The sequence below is a fragment of the Heterodontus francisci genome, chromosome 3 (genome assembly GCF_036365525.1).
Source record: "Heterodontus francisci isolate sHetFra1 chromosome 3, sHetFra1.hap1, whole genome shotgun sequence".
NCBI lineage: Eukaryota > Metazoa > Chordata > Chondrichthyes > Heterodontiformes > Heterodontidae > Heterodontus > Heterodontus francisci.
The window spans coordinates 56,194,760-56,217,256 of record NC_090373.1 but is presented as its reverse complement, the minus strand read 5'-3'; the positions used below and the strand labels follow the sequence as shown (position 1 = coordinate 56,217,256).

Sequence of the window (22,497 nt, the reverse complement as noted above, 5' to 3'; positions counted from 1 at the left end):
CACCTTCCCCCAATTCTCCTACCACCTACCTACACTAGGGGCAATTTTTATAATGGCCAATTTACCTATCAACCCGCAAGTCTTTGGCATGTGGGAGGAAACCGGAGCACCCGGAGGAAACCCACGCGGTCACAGGGAGAACTTGCAAACTCCACACAGGCAGTACCCAGAACCGAACCCAGGTCGCTGGAGCTGTGAGGCTGCGGTGCTAACCACTTGTTATCGTTCCTCCACTTTTGGGCCAGGTTGCACTTCCTGGGTATCTGAAAGGAGAAAGGCACAAGGGTAAGTTTGTGGTGGGGGCAGGGGGAAAAGTAAGCTTATATGCTTACACCATCTGCAGCTTATAAATCAGAAGACAGTGTGGGAAAAGGGGGAGGTGGACTATAAGAAGGAGGATTCAGTATGAAAATACTGTTATTTTCAATGGTTTCAGTGCCTTCACTGGCCACATCCTCAGCAATGGGTGTCCCAATAATGAGGAGGTCAAGATATGCAGGCATGGCTGTTCCCCTCTGGTTAACTCATGCTACCTCTGATTTTGCATCATCTTGTCCTGCATGAGAAGGAAGTGTGTATGTGAGTATTGTGCAACCTGTTTTGCTGATGTGGCTGTCATAGTTGAATAACTGGCAGTATGTGAAAGCTATGAGATGTTGGTGTGAGGCTTGCAGCAGTGCTCAGTGTGTGAGGGTGCGGTGTAACATATAAATGCCAGGTATGAGTTCTAATTAATAGATTGTTGGTAGGTGAGTGACGTGGGTGTAGTAATTTGGGCAGTGCCTGAGGCTAGTGATGCAGTTGGTAGGATATGGCATTTGAAGGTACATTCACAGACCTTACTCATTTGTGTGAGATCATTGAACTTCTTGCGGCACTGCATCCAGGTCCTCGGGGTTTGGCTCCTGGCATCGACCTCAATGCCTATCTGCTCCCACTGCCTTCTGAGCATATATCTGGACAGCCTCATCCGAATACAGGACATCTCTCCACCTTTCCACCTCCTCCACCAAGGCTTTCAGTGTAGTGTCCAAAACCCACGGAGCTCACTTTCTCCCATGTTGTGCCATTCTTCTGTCTTTCCCAGGTCAGATTCAGTTCCCACAGTACTGCCAACACCTGCTCCAGCCACAATGACTGTCCCCTTTATGAGGTACAGGCTAGTTTTAAGTAATGCAGGCTAGCTTTAACTGGTGCTAGCCACTCACCATATTGGCCTTCTGCTCAGGCATCCAGCCAATCAGTATGGTTCGTGATGGATGGATGCTGAAATTGTTTAAAGCAACGGGCAGCACTGGGCTGCCTGCAGTCAACAGGCATGGGTTACTAGTACATCCAGATTCCCATGCCAGGTTTTGGGGGCTATCCAGTTTAGCTCCCATAGAATCATAGCATGATACAACACAGAATGAGGCCATTCTGTCCATTGTGCCTGTGCTGGCTCTTTGATAGAGCTATCAATTCGTCCCAATTCATGGGGCCTTATGTTATTAAGGTTTGCTGTAAAAAAATTCCTTGAGAAACGAAATAGCCAGAACTGCAGCCATGATCCCGTGATCCTGATGCCGCTGCTAATGTGTTGTGTTTTGAGTGTTAGGCTTGTTATTTAAGGTGGCAAACTCCATGTGTAGAAAGGAAGAGTGTGGGAGAGTCTGGGAAGGAGATGCCTTTAGCTTTCATTTCTCCGGGATCTCACTCAGGCTTTTACATAGCTGTGCGCGCTTTCACTTTGCAAACGTCACGTTTGTTTACCGACGGCTGGCTTTCGATTCCGCAGCCCCAGCAGTTTCAGTGTTGATTTCAAGTGCTCTTGGGTGGGGAACTGACTCAGGCCGTGTCAGTGCCACCGATCGCCAGTTACTGTGGCGAGAATGAATGTCCGCTGTAGCCTGGAGATGGCCCAGTCACTCGGATCGGCTCTGTATAAGGAATGGGCTAAAAGGGTCTTTGCAATCGAGTGCCCCAGTAACTCAGAGCCACTTTATTTTGCTCTAAACCCAACTTCTGAGGGGCCCTGGGATGAGAATTCCCGTTTGCACCAACTCCTCACCCGCGGTCAAACGTATTCGGTTTGCATCGCGTCTGAAAACAGGATTCAAGGTGCAGAATCTTATGTCCATCTGCAAGACAAACTGACAAGGCTGCCTGAAAGGTGCCGCGTTATGGAACTGCTGGCATTTTCCCCAAACAAGGAGGGATCTTTGATCAAGGGGTTTTTGGTTCAAGACGATCAAAATTATAAGGACACAGAGCGTCTCTTGCAGGATCTGGTCCGTAAAAGTGGGCAGACAAGTCTCTGCAGCTACACGAGGGATGATGGGGGCAGAATATGGCAGAGACTCAGGCTGGTCACTGGTGGGCAGGAGAGAGAGATCTTCAGAAACTGTGTCTCTGTGGCTGGAAGACCAGAGCTTCATCCGTCTGTGTTAAACATCAAAAACTCAGTTGTATTCTGCAAGTATGAAGATGCTTATGGTGTTTTAGAAGAGGTAGGTCAGTAGTATAAAAGCAAAATACCGCGGATGCTTGAAATAAAAACAAGAAATGCTGGAACCACTCAGCAGGTCTGGCAGCATCTGTGGAAAGAGATGCAGAGTAACTCTGCTTCTCTTTCCACAGATGCTGCCAGACCGGCTGAGTGGTTCCAGCATTTCTTGTTTTTATTTAGGTCAGTAGTATACGTGTTTTTATGATTCTTTAAAGCAGGTGCGTTCAATGTTTTGAAGAGCCCACCTTTACGTCATCACTAGTACATTGGTGAATTTGCTTTTAAACCCAGGAACATCATCGTCAAATCACAACCTATATTGTCTTTCTTTAAATTCTTGACCCATTTCCACTATCTTCACTTCTGTCTCTCCACTCCTACACTTCTGTCTCTTCTCACGACTTTTCATCCTTTCATGGGATGTGGGCATTGCTTACAAGGCCGTCATTTGTAGCCCATCCCTAATTGCCCTTGAGAAGGTAACTGAGCTAGGCCATTTCAGAGGGCAGTTAAGAGTCAATCACATTGCTGTTGGTCTGGAGCCACATGTAGGCCAGACCAGGTAAGGACGGCAGATTTCCTTCCCTAAAGGACATTAGTGAACCAGGTGGGTTTTTTTAAAAATCGATGATAGTTTTGTGACATCATTACTGAGGTTAGCTTTCAATTCCAGATTTTTTATTAATTGAATTTTTTTCTATCTCTTCACTTCTGCCTCTCCTTCATTTTTGTCTCTCTATATCTTGCCTTCATTTCTATCTGTTTTTTTGTTCTACTTGTTTCTCTCAGGCTTTTCAGTTTCCCTTTTACCTCCTCTGCATATTCTGTTATTTTTAAACCTCCTTTGTCTTTGCAGCTGTGGGCAGGGAACAGGCAGCAGCATCAGGACCCAGGTGATGGGTGAGAGGCAGTTGTGGTAGTACTCAGGGAATGTGCAGGCAAGGGCAGAATGCACACGGGAACACCATCACCTGCAAGTTCCTCTCCACATCACACCATCATTACTTGGAAATATATTGCTATTCCTTCATTGTCACTTTGCCAAATTCCTGGAAATCCATATGTAATAGTATTATAGGTGTATCTAAACCACAAAGACTGTAGCGGTTCAACAAGGTGACTCACCACCACCTTCTCAAAGGCAATTAAGGATGAATAATAAATACTGGCCTTGCCAGCAATGCTCAAATCCCATGAATTTAAAAAAAATATTTAAAATGATCACAAATTAGATGTTTCTGCTTGTTATTCAGAGATGAGCACTTCTCAAATAGTGCTTTGCCTTATTTTCTGTGTTGGGAGCAGGAAGGAACAGTTATAAGGCACAACACTGCCGATCGGATAAAATTGGGAACTGGAACAGATTTGGACTGCAGGCTGAATATCTCTACTTTAAAGGGTACAGTGTTGCAATCCTGTAGTTTTCGGGCAGCTCAGCTCCTGGACAGCAAAATATGAAATCTCCTTTAATAAAAACAGAAAATGCTGGAAACACTCAGCAGATCAGGCAGAATCTGCTATTACGAGAGTTCCATTTTTTGTTAAAACTTGGGAATCTATATTTTCAAAAAACTAAAAAAGGATTTTGTGGACACTGAATCATCTGGAGATGGCTGAACTTTGTGTTTATTTTTAAAAGAAAAAGGGTTTGGGACTGAATTTGACCTGAGAGTGGAATGTAAACGGTTACTGGAAAACATCTGTTTACAAAGAACCCAACAGGGGGGTTGCTTTCTGACCTGAAGGGACAGATGTTTACAAGCAAGTGACAAAAAGTTTAGTTTCAGTTTGAACTGTTAAAACAGTCAATTGTTGTTTCTGCCTGGAGAGGAGAAAAACTGCCCACCTTTCTTTTGGAAAGGCATCTGGCATCTCTTGAGAAGAAACCCTGTATTTCAAATGTGGCAGATTCCTATTTCCTCTTGTCTCTGACAAATCCCTGCACTGTGCTGTTGATTCCTGTGTTTTAAGAAATCCTGAATGTTTGCAGAAACCTTGCATCTTTAAAAGATTTGAACCGAATGTGTAAGAATTGACACCTGTTGCTGTATACCTGATGAAAGACCTATGTGAAGCTTCTGCAGTTGACTTTTTTTGACCATCTACCCAAAACAGACTGTTTATCAACTTCGCCTGGAAAGACTCTGAGTGGCATCCAACTATTCAACTTTGGAACATCCCGCCAAACCAAAGAACTTCCAAATCTTCGTTTCAGTATATGTTTTTTTAAAATCCTTTTATTCCTTTGAAACAGCTGTAAAAAAATTTCTTTTTTTCCTGGTAACTGATTTTTGGATATATGTGTGCATATGCATGAGGGCTAGGATAATAATACTGGTCTTTAATATTTCTATTTGCATATATATTTACTTCATTATTGGTTAAGACTTGGTTTTATAATGAATGGATAATTTTGTGGTTTATTAAGGAAATCTGGTTGGGTGTGCTTTATTCTGGGAGACAAATAGAGTATCTAATTGGCTGTTTCTGTAAGTGGGAAAACTTATTGATATGTTTTGACCTGTTTTAAAATTAGGGGTCGCCCTTTTAGGCCAGAGATGAGGAGAAATGTTTTCTCTCAAAGGGTTGTGAAACTTTGGAATTCTCTCCCTCTTTAAGGTATTTTCTTTCCTTCCACATTCTTGACTTATTTGATGCATATACCATGCTTGGCTGAGAGGGTGGGTTTGCCAGTGGCCTGCCCTAAGGTCAATCTCACACTGAAAATGGTCATCAGGGTATACTGTATGAAAGAGCAACATGAATAAACTCCATGCTTCACCTTCACTGTCATGGGGAGATTGGCTTCCTCACGAGGGAGATTCCATGTCATAGACTTTGACTGCATGAATCTGAATTCTGAGATCCTGTGCCATGCAATATGATCGACAATGGACTCCTCCAACTAAGATAATGTGCTCCTTAAAGGGTGCGGTGAAAGCATAACTTTTTTTGATAGTGTCATTTTTTTTTTTACTAAACACAATTTTTATAAAAAGGTAACAGCGCTAAGCAATAGCATTCAGACACCAAAATCTACAAAAAATAACAATGATTTACAGACTGTTCTGAAAATTCCTCTTATATTGAATGCTGTGTTTGTATTTCTGCTCATCAAAGTGTGTAGGTATGATTCCCAAAGTCAAGGATGTTCTGCAAATAGCAAATCAATGCGACAGGACTTCCAGAAAGGGCCCACTTCCAGTAATTGTGATAGAAGGACTTGATGCAACAGGTAAGAAACAGCAGGCTGTTTTATAATTTACACAACTGGAATACATACCATTCTTCACAAAGTCTGCTGTGAGTTCAGTTCAACCGTCTGTGTAAATTAGTACTGTATAAAATTCCTATACTATTCCCAGCATGCAAAACAGGGCAGTCTACCATTGAAGGAGCTAGTTCCATTAATGTAGTGTAACTAAACTCTTCTAAAGTTTAAGTGTCAGATATCATCAGACTCATATTGGCTGCCCTAACAGTGTTAGGAGTGATTAAATCAACGAAATAGGTTTCAACAACTACTTTAAGAATAACAAATAAGTGAATTAAATCGTAACACTATTTGTTCAGGTAGATCCATCTTTGACCAGAAGTACTGAGTGGATGATCCATCTCAGCCTCCTCCTGAGGTCCCCAGCATCACAGATGCCAGTCTTCAGCCAATCCAATTCACTCCATGTGATATCAAGAAACGGCTGAAGGCGTTGGATACTGCAAAGGCTATGGGCCCTGACAACATACCGGCAATAGTACTGAAGGCTTGTGCTCCAGAACTAGCCACCAGGCAATGTGGAAAATTGCCCAGGTATGTCCTGTGCACAAAAAGCAGGACAAATTCAACCTGGCCAGTTACCGCCCTACTCACGATCATCAGGAATGTGTTGTCGACAGTGTTATCAAGCGGTACTTGGTCAGCAATAACGTGCTCAGTGACGCTCAGTTTCGGTTCCGCCAGGGCCACTCAGCTCCTGACCTCATTACAGCCTTGGCCCAAACATGGGCAAAAGAGCTGAACTCCAGAGGTGAGGTGAGAGCGACTGCCCTTGACATCAAGGCAGCATTTGACCGAGTATGGCATCAAGGTGCTCTAGCAAAACTGGAGTCAATGGGAACCAAGGGGAAAACTCTCAGTTGGTTGGAATCATATTTAGCACAAAGGAAGATGGTTGTGGTTGTTGGAGGTCAATCATCTCACTCTCAGGACATCACTGCAGGAGTTCCTCAGGGTAGTGTCCTAGGCCCAACTATCTACAGATACTTTATCAATGACTTCACTCCAGGTGGGTCTGTTCGCTGATGATTGCACAATGTTCAGCATGATTCCCGACTCCTCAGATACTGAAGCAGCACATGTCACTATGCAGCAAGACCTAGACAACATCCAGGCTTGGGCTGATAAGTGGCAAGTAACATTTGTGCCACACAAGTGCCAGGCAATGACCATCTCAAACGAGAGAAAATCTGACCATCTCCCCTTGATCTTCAATGGCATTACCATCGCTAATCCCCCACTATCAACATCCTGGGGGTTACCATTGTCCAGAACCTGAACTGGTCCAGCCTCATAAGTACTGTGGCTACAAGAGCAGGTCAGAGGCTGGAAATTCTGTGGCGAGTAGCTCACCTCCTGACTCCCCAAAGCCTGTCCACCATCTACAAGGCACAAGTCAGGAGTGTGATGGAATACTCTCCACTTGCCTGGATGTGTGCAGCTCTAACAACACTCAAGAAGCTCAACACCATCCAGAACAAAGCAGCCCACTTGATCGGCACCCCATCCACCACCTTCAAGATTCAATCCCTCCACCATCGACCCACAGTGGCAGCAGTGTGTACCACCTACATGATGTACTGCAGCTACTCACCAAGGCTGCTTCAACGGCACCTTCCAAACCCATGACCTCTACCACCTAGAAAGACAAGGGCAGCAGATGCATGGGAACACCACCACCTGCAAGTTCTCCTCCCAGCCACACACCATCCTGATTTGGAACTATATCGCTGTTCCTTCACTGTTGCTGGGTCAAGATCCTGGAACTCGCTTCCTAACAGCAATGTGGGTATACCTACACCCCAAGGACTGCAGCGGTTCAAGAAGGCAATTCACCACCACCTTCTCAAGAGCAATAAATGGCCTAGCCAATGACACCCATATGCCCCGAATGACTAAAAAAAATCCTGAAAACCTTTCAACTGAGATTTTACTCATTTCATTGACAGCATTCAGTTCCTCAGAATATACTTGCGCGGGTGAGGGGTAGAACAGTTTTCCCCTCCTCTCCGACCGATACTGAATCATGTCAGGGCACCTCGCACAGGTGTCGCTATGTGCATACAATCCAAGATAGTGAGTTTTGGCAGGCTATTCAATGATAAAAGGCATCACAGCTGTCTGTCAGTTGCTCCTCACCCAACAAATACATACCTGCACCATTTGGGATTGTTTCTTAGGAAGCAGAGTGGAAACCCTGGCTGTTCTTTTTCTTTAGGCAGTTGTAATGTCTTCTAACCCTCTCTTTGGCCTCCTTGTCTCAAGAGACAAGGGGTAAGCGCCTGGAGGTGGTCAGTGGTTTGTGAAGCAGCGCCTGGAGTGGCTATAAAGGCCAATTCTAGAGTGACAGGCTCTTCCACAGGTGCTGCAGAGAAATTTGTTTGTCGGGGCTGTTACACAGTTGGCTCTCCCCTTGCGCTTCTGTCTTTTTTCCTGCCAACTGCTAAGTCTCTTTGACTCGCCACTCTTTAGTCCCGCCTTTATGGCTGTCCGCCAGCTCTGGCGATCGCTGGCAACTGACTCCCATGACTTGCGATCAATGTCACAGGACTTCATGTCGCGTTTGCAGACGTTTTTAAAGCGGAGACATGGATGGCCGATGGGTCTGATACCAGTGACGAGCTCGCTGTACAATGCGTCCTTGGGGATCCTGCCATCTTCCATGCGGCTCACATGGCCAAGCCATCTCAAGCACCGCTGGCTCAGTAGGGTATATATGCTGGGGATGTTGGCCGCCTCAAGGACTTCTGCATTGAAGATACGGTCCTGCCAACTAAATCAACACAGAGTGACAATCTTACCTGGGACCTTCTGTCTTATATGGTTCAGCAAGATAATCCATCTATCTACTTGGCTGTTAGGTCGTTGACCACGTAGAATTTTAAAACCCATATATTTTCCTTGCTTAATGCTGTGAAAGTCTCTGGTTATATGTAGTATGTGCCTTTTAAGTGAATAACAGGCAATTAAATAGAACTGCTGTATGTGTGTTATGGGCATAACCTTTAACCCCGTTATTGATCTATAGGAAAAAGTACATTGACTGAGGCTTTAAGAGACTCTATTCAAGCAACACTTCTGAAGTCTCCACCAGACTGCATTGGCCACTTGAGAAAAACGTTTGATGTAAAGCCACCTCTCATTCGACGGGCTTTTTATGCTTTGGGCAATTACATTACTGCCTCCATCATAGCGAGTGAATCTGAAAAGTCTCCAGTAATCGTGGATCGGTAGGTATAACCTTTAGAAGTATCCAGTGAGTAGTCATTAGCGAATGGTCTGTTGGTCTGTAGCTTTCCTTGGGGCTGGATTTCATGAGACCCTGGAGATGCACTCGGAAGTGGGCGGGCCCACAGAATTGCAGCGGGAGGTTGGGGGGGGAGGTAGAGGGCCCGTCGTCTTCCTTCATACCACAATTTAGTCGGGGCGGGATAGGCCGATGATAGTCTACCCGCCCAGAGGCCAATTGAGGCCCTTAAGAGGCCTATTATCAGCCATTTAAGGGCCTCTTCCTACTGCCGCTGAAATTTAGTCAGCGGCGGGAGGGGCAGGCTTCTGCCATGTCGGGAGGTTGTGCAGTAAAATGAGGTGGCATCCCTGCAGGGTGGGGGTTTAGGGGGGGCCCTCCTCTGTGGACAATGTGTGGCCCATGAAGGACCCATGATGGAATACAACCCACCTGCCTGAACACCCCTCCCCTTGCACTCAACGCCCACTGTCCCTCCCTCCATTGCTGGGGCTTACCGGACTAGTTCTGGTGACCCCACCTCACTTGACCTGAGGTCCGGGTCTCCAGCACAGGGTCTAGTTCCCAGGCCTCCTGCAGTACAGGCAGTGCCCACCGCTTACAATGGCGCTGCTGATACTACTTAGCTGCCAGCCCTTTGATTGGCCGGCAGCTCTTGGAGGCAGGATCCCCATCTTTAAAGGGACAGAGATCTCGGTGCTGGGCTGTTAATTGCCCTTGTGCCATTAAATAGAGCCGGTGGTGGGGTGGTGGGGGGGGGTCTCCGAATGGCTGAGGTGGGACTCCCACTGCCTTTTTGGCCTGATGCTGGGAGCTCCACCAGCTTCACTAAATTCTGCCCGGTGTGCATAAATGGACTTGTGACATGTAACTTTCATAGATATGCAGTGATGGTCCATTGGTGTGTAACTTTCAATGGTGTCCAGTGAAGAATAATGTATAACAAATAGTCGTTTGGTAGTACAGAACTTGAGAATTGCTGAAAATAGAGACATTTTGTCGAAGCTTTTCGTCTTGCACTCATCAGGACAATACGCAAGAATAACCAATGTAAGGGAAAACGACAACTTATACTCCATGAGAAGAGAGTGCAGACAGAAAGAACATGTACACACATTGCGCCTGTTTCAGCTGAACAAAATAATTGACAGCCATTCGCTGGTTCATTCCTCAGGGCAATGCCTTGACCAATCAGAGTCAAGCTGACTGGTTTATCTGTCAGTCACCGTACACTGGTGCATTCTCCATGGCAGTGCCTCTATCAATCAGAGTTAACTGCCAACCAGTCAGCATTCTTTTATCATGCAGTATAAGTTGTTGCTTTCCCTTACATTGGTTATTCTTGCGTATTGTCCTGATGAGCGCAAGACGAAAAGCTTCGACAACATGTCTCTATTTTCAGCAATTCCCAATGTATAACAATGTAGCTCCATCATGAAAACTGATGAATTTATAACTTTCAACAGCAACAAATACAACTTGTAGATATATGATGCCTGTAATGTAATAATTGTCCCAAGATACTTAACAGTAATGTTATAAAGCAAAATTTGATATTGAGTCACATACAGAGATAATAGGGCAGATGACCAAAAGCTTGATCAAAGAAGTAGGTTTTAAGGAGTGACTTAAAGGTGGAAAGAGAGTTAACGAACCGGAGAGGTGCAGGGAGGGAATTCCAGAATATAGGGCCTTGGTAGCTGAAGACATGGCCATCAATGGTATAACGGTTACTCTCGGGAATAATCAAGGGGCCAGAATTAGAGAACCACGGATATCTCGGAAGGTTGTGGGGCTGGTAGAGATTACAGAGGTAGGGAGAGGCAAGGCCATGGAGTATTTGAAAACAAGGATGAGAATTTTAAAATCGAGGCTTTGCTTAACCGTGAGCCAATCTTGTTAGTGAGCACAGGGGTGATGGGTGAACAGGTCATGGTGCAAGCTAGGATACGAGCAGCAGAATTTTGGATCACATCAAGGGTATGGAAGGTGGAATGTGGGAGGCCAGCCAGCACTGTGTTGGAATAATCTAGTCTAGAGGTAACAAAGACATCGATGAAGTCTTCAGCAGCAGATGAGGTGAGGCAGGGGTGGAGTCAGGCGATGTTATGGAGGTGGAAATAGGCACGGCTATGTGGTTTGAAGCTCATCTCGGGAGTCAAATATGACACCAAGGTTGCGAACAATCTGGTTCCGCCTCAGACAGTTGCCAGAGAGAGGGTGGAGTCAGTGGCTAGGGAACGGAGTTTGTAGCAGGAACTGAAGACATTGGCTTTGGTCTTCCCAGTATTTAATTGGAAAAAATTTCTGTTCATCCAGAATTGGATGCTGGACAAGCAGTCTGACAAAATAGAGACAGCGGAGGAGTTTAGAGAAATCGTGGCTTGATAGACCTCAGTGTCATCACAGTACATGTGGAAACTGAAGCTGTGTTTTTGTATAATGTTGCTGAGGAACAGCATGTAAACGAGTAATAAGAGAGAGCCAAGGATAGATACCTGGGTGGCATCAGTGGTAATGGTGCGGGAGCAGGAGGAGAAGCCATAGAATCAAAGAAAACTTACGGCACAGAAAGAGGCCATTCTGCCCATCGTGTCTGCGCCGGCTGAAAAAACTAGCTGCCCAATCTAATCCCACCTTCCGGCACCTGGTTCATTGCCTTGCAGGTTACAGCACTTCAGGTGCAGGTCCAGGTACCTTTTAAATGAGTTGACGGTTTCTGCCTCCACCACTGATCTGGGCAGTGAATTCCAGACACCTACCACCCTCTGGGTGAAGAAGTTTTTGCTCATGTCCCCGCTAATCCTGCTACCAACCACCTTAAATCTGTGCCCCCTGTAATTGATCTCTCTGCTAGGCAAAACAGGTCCGTCCTGTCCTCTCTATTTCGGCCACTCATAATTTTGTATACCTCAATTAAGTCACCTCTCAGCCTCCTCTGTTCTAAGGAAAACAACCCTAGCCTATCCAATCTTTCCTTGTAGCTGCAACTTTCAAGTCCTGGCAACATTCTTGTAAATCTCCTCTGTACTCTCTCCAGAGCAATTATGTCCTTCCTGTAATGTGGTGACCAGAACTGTATGCAATACTCCAACTGTGACCTAACTAGTATTTTATATAGTTACAGCATTACATCCCTGCTTTTGTATTCTATACATTGGCCAATAAAGGAAAGCATTCCATCTGCCTTCTTCACCACTTTATCTTGATGCTCTGCCACCTTCAGGGAACTGTGGACATGCACTCCAAGGTCTCTCACTTCTTCTACCCCTCTCAATGTCCTCTCATTTATTGTGTATTCCCTCGTTTTGTTTGCTCTCCCCAAATGTATTACCTCACGCTTCTCTGGATTGAATTCCATTTGCCACTTTTCCGCCCACTCAACCAAACCATTGATATCATTCTGGAGTCTACAGCTATCCTTTTCACTATCAACTACATGGCCAATTTTTGCATCATGCCTCCCACAATTAAGTCCAAATCATTCATTTTTTTAATTCGTTCATGTGATGTGGGCATCGCTGGCTAGGCCAGCATTTATTGCCCATCCCTAATTGCCCTTGAACGGAGTGGCTTGTTAGGCTATTTCAGAGTGCATTTAAGAGTCAATATATACTACAAACAGCAAGGGACCCAATACTGAGCCCTGTCGAACGCCACTGGAAGCTGCCTTCCATTTGCAAAAACATCCGTCGACCATTACCCTTCATTTCCTGTCACTGAGCCAATTTTGGATCCAACTTGCCACATTCCCCTGTATCCCATGGGCTTATATTTTTCTCACCCACCTTCCATGTGGGACCTTGTCAAATGCCTTACTAAAATCCATGTAGACCACATCAACTGCACTATCCTCATCAATACTCCTTGTTACTTCCTCAAAAAATTCAATTAAGTTAGTAAGACATGACCTTCCCTTAACAAATCCACGCTGACTATCCCTGATTAATCCATGCCTTTCTATGTGGCAGTTTATCCTATCTCTCAGAATTGATTCTAATAATTTGCCTACCACCAAGGTCAGACAGACGGCCTATAATTATTTAGCCTATCCTTTTTAAACAAGGGTACAACGTTTACAAACCTCCAATCCTCTGGTAGCTCGCCTGTATCATGTGAGGATTTGAAGATGATCCTCAGAGCATTTGGCATTTTCTCCCTGGCTTTCCTTTAACAACCTGGGATACAATCCATCCAGCCCTGGTGATTTATCCACTTTCAGGGATGTCAGACCCTCTGGTACTTCCTCTCTCATTATGCTTATCATATCTAATATTTCACACTCCTCTTTTACTACAATATCTGCATCAACCCTCTCCTTTGTGAAGACAAGGACAAAGTACTCATTAAGAACCCTCCCACATCTTCTGCATCCACGCGTAAGTTCCCTTGTACATCTCTGATAGGCCCTACCCTTTCCTTAGTTATCCTCTTGCTCTTAATGTACTGATAAAACACATCTTTGGGTTTTCCTTGATTTTTACCTAACAATAATTTTTCATGTCCTCTCTTTGCTTTCCTAATTTCATTTTTGAACCCCCCTGCACTTTCTATAGTCCTCTAGGCTTTCTAAAGTATTAAGTTTTTTGTGACCGTCATAAACTTTCTTTTTCTGCTTTATCTTACCACCCTGTATACTTCTAGGTAACCGGGGGCCTCTAGATTTGGCAGTACAACACTATCTTTGTGGGGACATGTCTACACAGTGCCTGTAGAATTTCACTTTTGAATGCCTCCCGCTGGTTTGTCACTGATTTTCCTTCAAGTAGCTGTATCCAGTCCACTTTCGCCAGATTACCTCTTAACTTCGTAAAATTTCCCTTCTCCTAATTTAGAACTTTTACTCCTGTTCTTTATTTGTCCTTTTCCGTGATTATGCTGAAACTAACTGCATTATGGTCACCCACTGCTACTTCATCCACTTGCCTAGCTTCATTTCCTAAGACTATATCCAGAATTGCACCACCTCTCGTTGGGCTTGTTACATGCTGGCTGAAAAAGTTCTCTTGAATGTAGTTCAAGAATTTTGTGCCCTCTGTGCCCTTCACACTGTTTGTATCCCATTTGATATTATTTTCCGATTTTCTGATGACACAAAGTTAGGTGGTACAGTAAATTATGTAGATGGAAGCAAAAAGTTGCAAAGGGACATTGATAGATTGAGTGACAAAACTGGCAGATGGAGTTCATGTGGAAAAGTGTGAGGTCATCCACTTTGGACTCAAGAGAAATAGATCAGAGTATTTTCTAAATAGCTAGGTGAAAGAGGAGGGAGATTTAGGGATCTATAAGCTAGTCAATGGGTACAAAAATAATTAAAAAGGCTAATGGAGTATTCACACACAAAAACAGAAAATGTTGGAAATGTTCAGCAGGTCAGGCAGCACCTGTGGAGAGTAAAACAGAGTTAACGTCTTTCATCAGAACTGTCAAAAGTTAGAAATGTAACAGGTTTTGAGAAAGTGACAGGGGGAGGGGGAAAGAAGAACAAAAGGGAAAATCTGTGATAGGGTGGAGGGCAGGACAGATTAAATGACAAAATGTTTCAAGGTACAAAGCCAAAGGGAGTGGTACTAGGACTAGTAAAGAAACAAAGGGGGAGGGGGGTTTATGCCCTCACCCACATCGGGTTTGGAGGCGGGGAGAACATATAATTGGGTGGGATGGTGGTGGGAAGGTGAACCCTGACATCTTCCAAATTAAGTCCAGGACTGCTGCCGGTACAGGGATAGGCACTAACATGTTGGAGCATAGACATTTGACAAAATTATTGATTAAGCCACGGACATGGAGACAGTTAATTTGTATGTAAGGTGTATAGCCAACCTAATGCCATCAAAACACGGTCCGATGTAAAACACATTTCTCCCTATTTAGCGGGATACCTGGCATTGTTTGTGCGTGCACAACTAGTCAATGTCTGCCTGCACTCTTAATATAGCAATGCGGAGAATTTGGATAGATGTTGATCTGCCAGGAATAATCGTGACCTTTCTCTCTCTCCCCCTCTCTGTGTCCATCTCGCCTCTCCCCTCTCTGAGTACCAGCCCCGCCCCCCCCCCGTGTCCATCCTCCTCTCCCCCACCATGTCCATCCCCCTGTAACCCCCCACACTGTGTCCATCCCCCTCTACCCTCTCTCCCTTGTCTCTCTGTGTCCAACCTCCTTTCCTCCACCCTGTGTCCATTCCCTTCTCCCCCTGTGTCCATCCCCCCTCTGCCCACTGTGTGTCCATCCCCCTCTCCTCCCTCTGTGTGCAACCCTCTCTCCCCCACTCTGTGTCCATCCTCTTCTGCCCCTCTGTGCTTTCTCCCTACTCTGTGTCCATCCTCTCCCTGTGTGTCCATCCCCCTTTGCCCCTCTGTGTCCATCTCCTTCTCCCCACTCTGTGTCCATCCTCTGTCCCCCTGTGTCCAGCCCCCTCAACCATCCCCATGTTCATCTGTCTCCCGTCTCTGTAGCTGTACTCCTTTCCTGTCTCTGTGTGTCCATCCACCTCTCCCACTCCCCCTATGTGTCCATCCCCCTCTCCCCCCACTCTGCTCCCTGGGCCGGTGCTGGTTTAAGGGCTGCCTGACTCTCACTATGCTTCCTCCGCTCCGCATCTCTGCCTGTGTGCCTCCTGTCCCCTCGGCCTCTCTCTCCCTCTCCCCCACAGCAGCCATTCCTGTTCACACCCTGAACCACGTGAAAACAGGAGGGGGTGGCCAATCCCGGCGCACCTGCTCCGTGAACTGCCAATCAGCGCTCAACCCATCCAGGCAGCCCTCTGTCAGTCATAGGCAGTGACCAATCACAGACACACGTCCGCCATCCGTCAGATGCAGGTCCCGTCTCCGTCCAGTGTGCACTTTAATAGGAGAGCCGCCAATCAAAGCTGAGCCACGGACAGCCTGCTGTCAGTCAGAGGATAGGCGGGCTGGATGGAAACCACGGACCTCAACGTTTTTTATCACGGACACTGGTGTCCTTATATGGACACATTGCTGACCCTTGTGCTGGTATTAGCCCAGTGGTGAGTGAGCCTGTCGCTGCACAGGGAGCATGCCAAGCAAACCCCTGTGGATTGCTTGCCAGTTCCGGGGGAGAGGTCCCTCGTTAATGGGCACCTCGTGCCTGACTGAGGGAACAGGCATATCAGGAAGGGGGGGGGTGCCCGCTGAGAGCCACCCCACTGCCCTTGTTGCAGCCCCTCTACACCCACTTCTCCCGTGACCCCCACCCCGTGAAAGCCCTTCCACTGTGACTTACCTTTGGCCTGATTTCAGGGCCTTGCTTGAATCCAGTACGGGCAGCAGCCACTACCTCTGCACTGGTGCTGCTCGGTTTGAGAGCTGCCAACCTCTGATTGGCCGACAGCTCTCAGCAGATGGGACTTCTGTCATCAGGGTCCTTGAACCAGTGAAGGCCTGCTGCTGCCCACTTAAGTGTCTAATTGGCACAATTCGGTACGCCTTCCGCAGAGGAGGCGATACGGGGCTCTCGCCGGAACCTTTACCAGTGGTCAAGACCCCCATTGCCAAGACAAAATCCGGACAAAAGATGTGTCTGGATGAGGTGTGAATGGTAGGATGGCAGCCGTCTGAACACGAAGTAAAGAATGAAACGAGGGAGAAAAAAACCCAGCAAAAACAATGAAAAAAGAAATAAAAGAAAAAAGTGGGGCAAAAGCTATGATCTAAAATTGTTGAACTCAATGTTGAGTCTGGAAGCCTGTAAAATGCCCACTCGAAAGATGAGGTGCAGTTCTTGCTTTGACCTTCATTGGAACACTGTAATAGGTCAAGGACAGAAAGGTCAGAGTGGGAGCAAGTTGGAGAATTAAAATGACAAACAACAGGAAGCTCAGCGTTGCGCTTGTGGACTGAGCGGAGGTGTTCCGCAAAACGTCACCCAATCTGCTTTTGGTCCCCAGTGTAGAGGAGACCACATGGTGAGCAGTGAATGCAGTGTACTAAACTGAAAGAAGTATAAGTTTGGGGTCTTGGATGGTAAGAAGGAAGAAGGTAAAATGAAAGGTGCTACATCTCCTGCATTTACAGGAAAGGTGCCGTAGCAAAGTGGGGAGGTGTTGGGGTGACTGAAGAGTGGACGAGGGTTTTGTGGAGGGAACGGTCCCTTCGGAATGCTGAAAGGGTGGGGGGAGGGGAAGATGTGGGGCTGGATTTTCATTATAGAGGCGGGAAACAGGAAACAGTTCTGGTTTTGGGTCTGAAACCTGCCTCCCGTGGGAAGCTGATTCAGATTGCAATTTTCAAATGGGTAAGGCCTAGATTGGTACGGAGACAGGTTGCATGTCCTCTTACAGCCAGTGGGATTGAAAATTGCAGTGTGTTAGATCAAGTGTGGGGCTCATGTACACTTCCATGACAGCCATCACTGAGGCTGTTGGTTGTCCGAAGGGAGAGATCTCCTTTCCACAGAACCAGAGCATAGATTAGGCTTGTATTCCCTTGAATATAGAAGTTTAAGGGGTGATTTATCTCGGATGATTAAAGGCTTTGGTAGGGTAGATGAAGAGAAATAATTTCCTCCGGTGGGGAAGTCCAGAAGGAGGGAGCATGACTTTAAAATTAGAGATAGGCCATTCAGGGGTGATGGCAGGAAGCACTTTTTCACACAAAGGATAGTGGGAATCAGGAATTCTCTCCTCCAAAAAGCTGTTCATGCTAGGTCAATTGCAAATTTCAAAACTGAAATTGATCAGATTTTTGTTAGGAAAGGATATTTAAGATTTATGGAAACAAAGGTGGGTAGATGGAGTTAAAATATTTATCAGCCATGATCAAATTGAATGGTGGAACAAATTTGCAGGGTCCAATTTGCAATCAACTACATTATTGACGATCTTTCTTATTCTTTACACCAGATGATGCAATTTTGCAAGATAATTTAATTGCTATTGGCTGATGAACTCATCCTTACAAACTAGCCATTAAAAATTCAATTCGCAAGTGTGCTGGGTATTGTTTGTTAGGTTGAATGGTTTTCTCGAGTTAAAAATTACATTATCAGATACATTTTTTGGCAAAGCAGAACATAACTGTGTAAATTGGCAGCACTTATTCCATTTCCTGCCTGGCCTCTATGCAGTCAACAAAGAAACTAGATTTTAATTTAATGTAAATTAAACTGTTCCAAATGATGATCAGAAAAAGGTGTCCAGTTTTGGTAGGTTAAGACACTCATGAAGAATCCCAGTTGCATAAATTATTGTCAACCTTTTATCACAAATTACCAAACTCATCTCACTTTTTGTCAATACTGTATGTCTTTATAAGGATTTGAGTATGTTGTGTTATCTTCTAGGTTCTGGCATAGCACTGCAGCATATGCGATCGCAACAGAAGTCAGTGGAAAGGTGGAGAACCTCCCTCCCCCTCACCATGAATTGTACCAATGGCCCCAGGATCTACTTCAACCAGATATGGTGCTGTTGCTCACAGTCAATGCAGAAGAGAGAGTCCGTCGTTTAGAAGGAAGAGGAGAGATGAGAACAAAGGAAGAAATCGAGCTAGAAGCAAACAATCTATTTCGACAAAAGTAAGACAGCTGTTACTTAAAATTAAGGTGTCAAGATAGCCTTTTTTGGCTTATTTACATAATATCTATCCAGAATAAATTTCTTCCTCTGCCTCTCCAAATCCCTCTCCATGTTTCACCCTCCTTAAAACCTGCTATTTTGACCAAGTATTTGGTACTTATTTGGCTCAGCACCTGTTTTCCTATTTTTAATTCTTTGTTGGGCAACAAAGTAGTTACCAACATACAAACATATGTATTAGGAGCAGGAGTAGGCCACTTGGCCCCTTCAGCCTGCTCTGCCATTCAATAAGATCATGGTTGATCTGATTGTAACCTCGATTGCACATTCCTGCCCACCCCCAATAACCTTTCACCCCCTTGCTTATCAAGAATCTATCTATCTCTGCCTTAAAAATATTCAAAGACTCTGCTTCCACTGCCTTTTGAGGAAGCGAGATCCAAAGACTCACAACCCTCTGAGAGAAAAAATTTCTCCTCATCTCTGACTTAAATGGGTGACTTCTTATTTTTAAACAGTGACCCCTAGTTCTAGATTCTCCCACAAGAGGAAACATCCTTTCCACATCCACCCTGTCAAGACCCCTCAGGATCTTATATGTTTCAATCAAGTCGCTTCCAGCAGATACAAGCCTGTCTAACCTTTCCTCATAAGACAGCCCGCCCATTCCAGATGTTAGTCTAGTAAACCTTCTCTGAACTGCTTCCAATGCATTTACATCCTTCCTTAAATAAGGAGACCAATGCCCTGTAAAGCTGAAGCATAACCTCCCTACATTTGTATTCAATTCCATCGCAATAAACTAGTATTCCAAGATCCCTGTCTTTGTTTTTGAATCCTTCCATGACTTTCTTCTTCATCCTATTGTACCTGAGCCTGTTAATTTAATTTATAATGATTTGTTAAAAATACACTGCCAATTTATAAGATACACACTACACACCTGGTCTGCAGTAACCTCAGCAGCAGACGGAAGAAACCCCGCAATATTTATGGTGACTCAGTAAAGTGGACTCAAGTCACTTCCAGCATAGTTTAGATGCTAACTTCAAGTACTAAAGATGAAACTAAGGACTGTATTACGAGCAACAAAAACCAGCAGATCATAACACTGAAACTCCAGTTACTTATTGCTGACAGGAACTGACCACCTCAGACAAACTGGGATGGAATTTAAGAGCCCGCCGCCGATCTCGGCAGCGAGCTCAATGTGCGGGATGCACGCCAAAGAGCTGCTGCGATCTCACAAACGGCGGCTCATTTAAGTAGCCGGGGCAGCCCACCCCCCCAATCTCGTGGAGGTCTGTCCACGGCAATGGCGTCAGCTTCCTATGCGCAGACGCTGGTGCCATTTTTAAAGGGTAGCCAGCCCTGCCGATCAATTTGAATTTTTAAAGATACGTCCCCACAAAATTTATTAATAACATTTCTAATGCTCCTTTCCCATCCCCCAATATCAATTACATTAACTATTTATCCTTCCACCCCCCCCCCGCCAAAAACACTTACCATTTAAATCTGACCTCCCCCCACCCCCCCACCAGACTGCACAAAGTTTTAAGTTCACCCCTTCCCACCATCCCCTACACGCATTATATTTATTTGACTCTGCCCCACCCTGCACTGCAAGTCTTAGCTCCTCCCCCCTCCCCACCAGTGTCATGCCAGCTTTCCCCGGACGGGGAATTGAAGGCGCGGAAGTGCCGGCCACCACACCGAGGATTGTGGTGGGCCCGGATGATTGAAGGTAACTGTATTCAAATTTATGCATGTCATTAATTTAAATATTGAAATCCAGGTCGCGTTGCACAGCAGCGGGGTTTGGGGAGGGGGTGGTGTATGTTGGGGGGGGTTGCTACCACAGAGCCTCGCTGCTGCCGAGAGGATCAGGCGGGCCCTTCCGGCGTCGGTCTCCGTGACAGACCGCTGCCGGCCCCATCTTTCCCCACTCCCGCAATGGAGACCGATGTCGGGGGCTTGGTAAAATCCAGCCCATTGTACCAAGGACTCTTTGACCTATTTTTTAAATGTTCTTCTAATCTTTTACACAATAGGGTGGAAGCAACTTACAGAAGAATGGAGAATCCAGCTTGTGTTGTAATCGATGCCAGTGCTTCAAAGGAAGAGGTTCTCAAAGATGCTCTTCTCGTAATTCAGAGATATTGTGGCATTGAACGAACTTGATTTTATACATTGATGAATTTCAGCTGCAGTTATTTAGTACTGAAATACTTTTCATTCCTTTATTTAGTACACTGTAATGGGGCACCAACATCACGTGAACAAATATTGCTAACCCCACATTTTTTTGCTTTGGGTATGTAGATGAACCATGCAGTAATTTAATTGTGATGAAATAATACACAAAGAATGAGGTGATCAGTGATGTGATTTGCATCATTGACTAGTGTATTTCTAAACTACAGAAAATGGATAAGCAGGGGAAGGTATACAGAGTCCTAATGTTTATTTTCTCATCCCTTGCCCAGTGGCACAACTGTAGAACATTACCACTTCCCTACCTGAGATCCTGGGGTAATTTTCAGCTTCTTCGCCCTGGGCATTAACCTGGCAGAGTGATTCATACAGCTTTATACCGTCTGCCCTATTTTGGTTCAGTCAGGTTCTACAACAGTAGGTGATCTGCTCTGCCAGTTTACGGCTCAGACAGTGCAGTCAAAAATCATCCCTTGACACTTCTTCCTTTCTAATCTAAATAAGTGAAAGTGATGGAACTGTTATAATTAGTAATCTGAATAGCTATAAAGCGAGATCAATCAGACACTTTGCTGTAATCAGTACAGAGCAAGGCAGATGATCCTGAGGACCTTCAGTAAATTGTAGATTGATTGAAGAGTTATTTTGGAGTCTGAGAAGGTAGCTGCTTGGCTTTGGCTGTGTTTCCACTGGCCAACCTCAAGAGTTATATTGAGCTTGTTCTGGCACAGAAAGCTGCAAGTCTATCCCTGGATAAAACTAATCAATTTTGGTGCAGGTTAGAAACCATTCCATAGCAAAGTAGTTTGAAGTTGAATCATGCAAAACACTGAAGTAAGTTTGTTACTCCAAAGTGCCTTGCAAACATAGTTGTCCAGTCTTTTTTGGCTCAGGTGCCAGTGATGTGAGGGATGGAAATGGTCTATTAAACTTACTTTAGAATTTTATTTTAATAATCAGATTTTGGAAATTGCATCAAGTCTCACTCTAGTAAAACATCTCATCGACCCCTAATAGATATGCAGTGCTTTAACCTGCTCTGCAGTAAACTATATATACAGATGTAGAATATGTCTTATCTCATTTTATTGAGTACTTCTGTTATGTGAAATCATCCTATAGGTGGGTTATATTTTGCAATGAATATACTTAAAATACATCCAATTTAATCTTAATTTGTGCATCAATGTCATTGTATGGAAAGATTTAAAATAAAAATGAGTTCAATTTATGGTGCCCCATGAACTGATTTTTTTTTGTAGTGGTTTTTGGGCAAGGCAGTATTCATTGCTTGTCCCTGTTTCCCTGAGGGCATTCGAAGTGAACTACATAGCATGGGACTGGAGTGGCATGTAGATCAGACCAGATCAGCATGTGGCATGTCTGTTCTCTGAAAGGCATGTACTTCAATGGAAAGAAAAGTTGGGTTGGGCCAGTAATGGGCTGCTGATCTTATATTCCCTGCTTTGTGCCCCCGTTAAAATTCTAGCGATTCTCTCTCCTTCAGCAGACTGGTCACTCTTTTAAGTGTTTCAAGTGTCTTCCATTCAGAGATGTGCGTGTTGCCCAATTTCTAATCATACAACAGCAGGTATAATAACAGGACCCCCTTGTAATCTTCACTGGATATTATGTCTTTCATATGTGCTCTCAAGTACTTCAATATTGCAGTAAAACGATTGAAAGCACTTTAGTGACAGGAGGCCTGATGTGAATCATTAAGCTGT

At 45.0% G+C, this 22,497-nt stretch overlaps 1 protein-coding gene across 1 annotated transcript; it reads left to right on the top strand.

The window, feature by feature from the left end:
* The first annotated feature begins 1,499 nt into the window (after nt 1-1,499).
* cmpk2 (cytidine monophosphate (UMP-CMP) kinase 2, mitochondrial) lies at nt 1,500-21,990 on the top strand. The gene is made up of 5 exons (XM_068022367.1): nt 1,500-2,489; nt 5,609-5,723; nt 8,791-8,992; nt 18,319-18,552; nt 20,608-21,990. Exons 1-5 carry the CDS (start codon nt 1,872-1,874, stop codon nt 20,735-20,737), a joined length of 1,299 nt encoding a protein of 432 aa, XP_067878468.1. The 5' UTR covers nt 1,500-1,871; the 3' UTR covers nt 20,738-21,990.
* Nucleotides 21,991-22,497: the final 507 nt, after the last annotated feature.

Bases quoted from the DNA above. Each gene is read 5' to 3' on its own strand.
- cmpk2 (XM_068022367.1), top strand. From the start codon at position 1,872: ATGAATGTCCGCTGTAGCCTGGAGATGGCCCAGTCACTCGGATCGGCT. The intron at 5,724-8,790 runs GTAAGAAACAGC...ATTGATCTATAG, and splicing joins AGAAGGACTTGATGCAACAG to GAAAAAGTACATTGACTGAG. The intron at 18,553-20,607 runs GTAAGACAGCTG...TTTACACAATAG, and splicing joins AACAATCTATTTCGACAAAA to GGTGGAAGCAACTTACAGAA.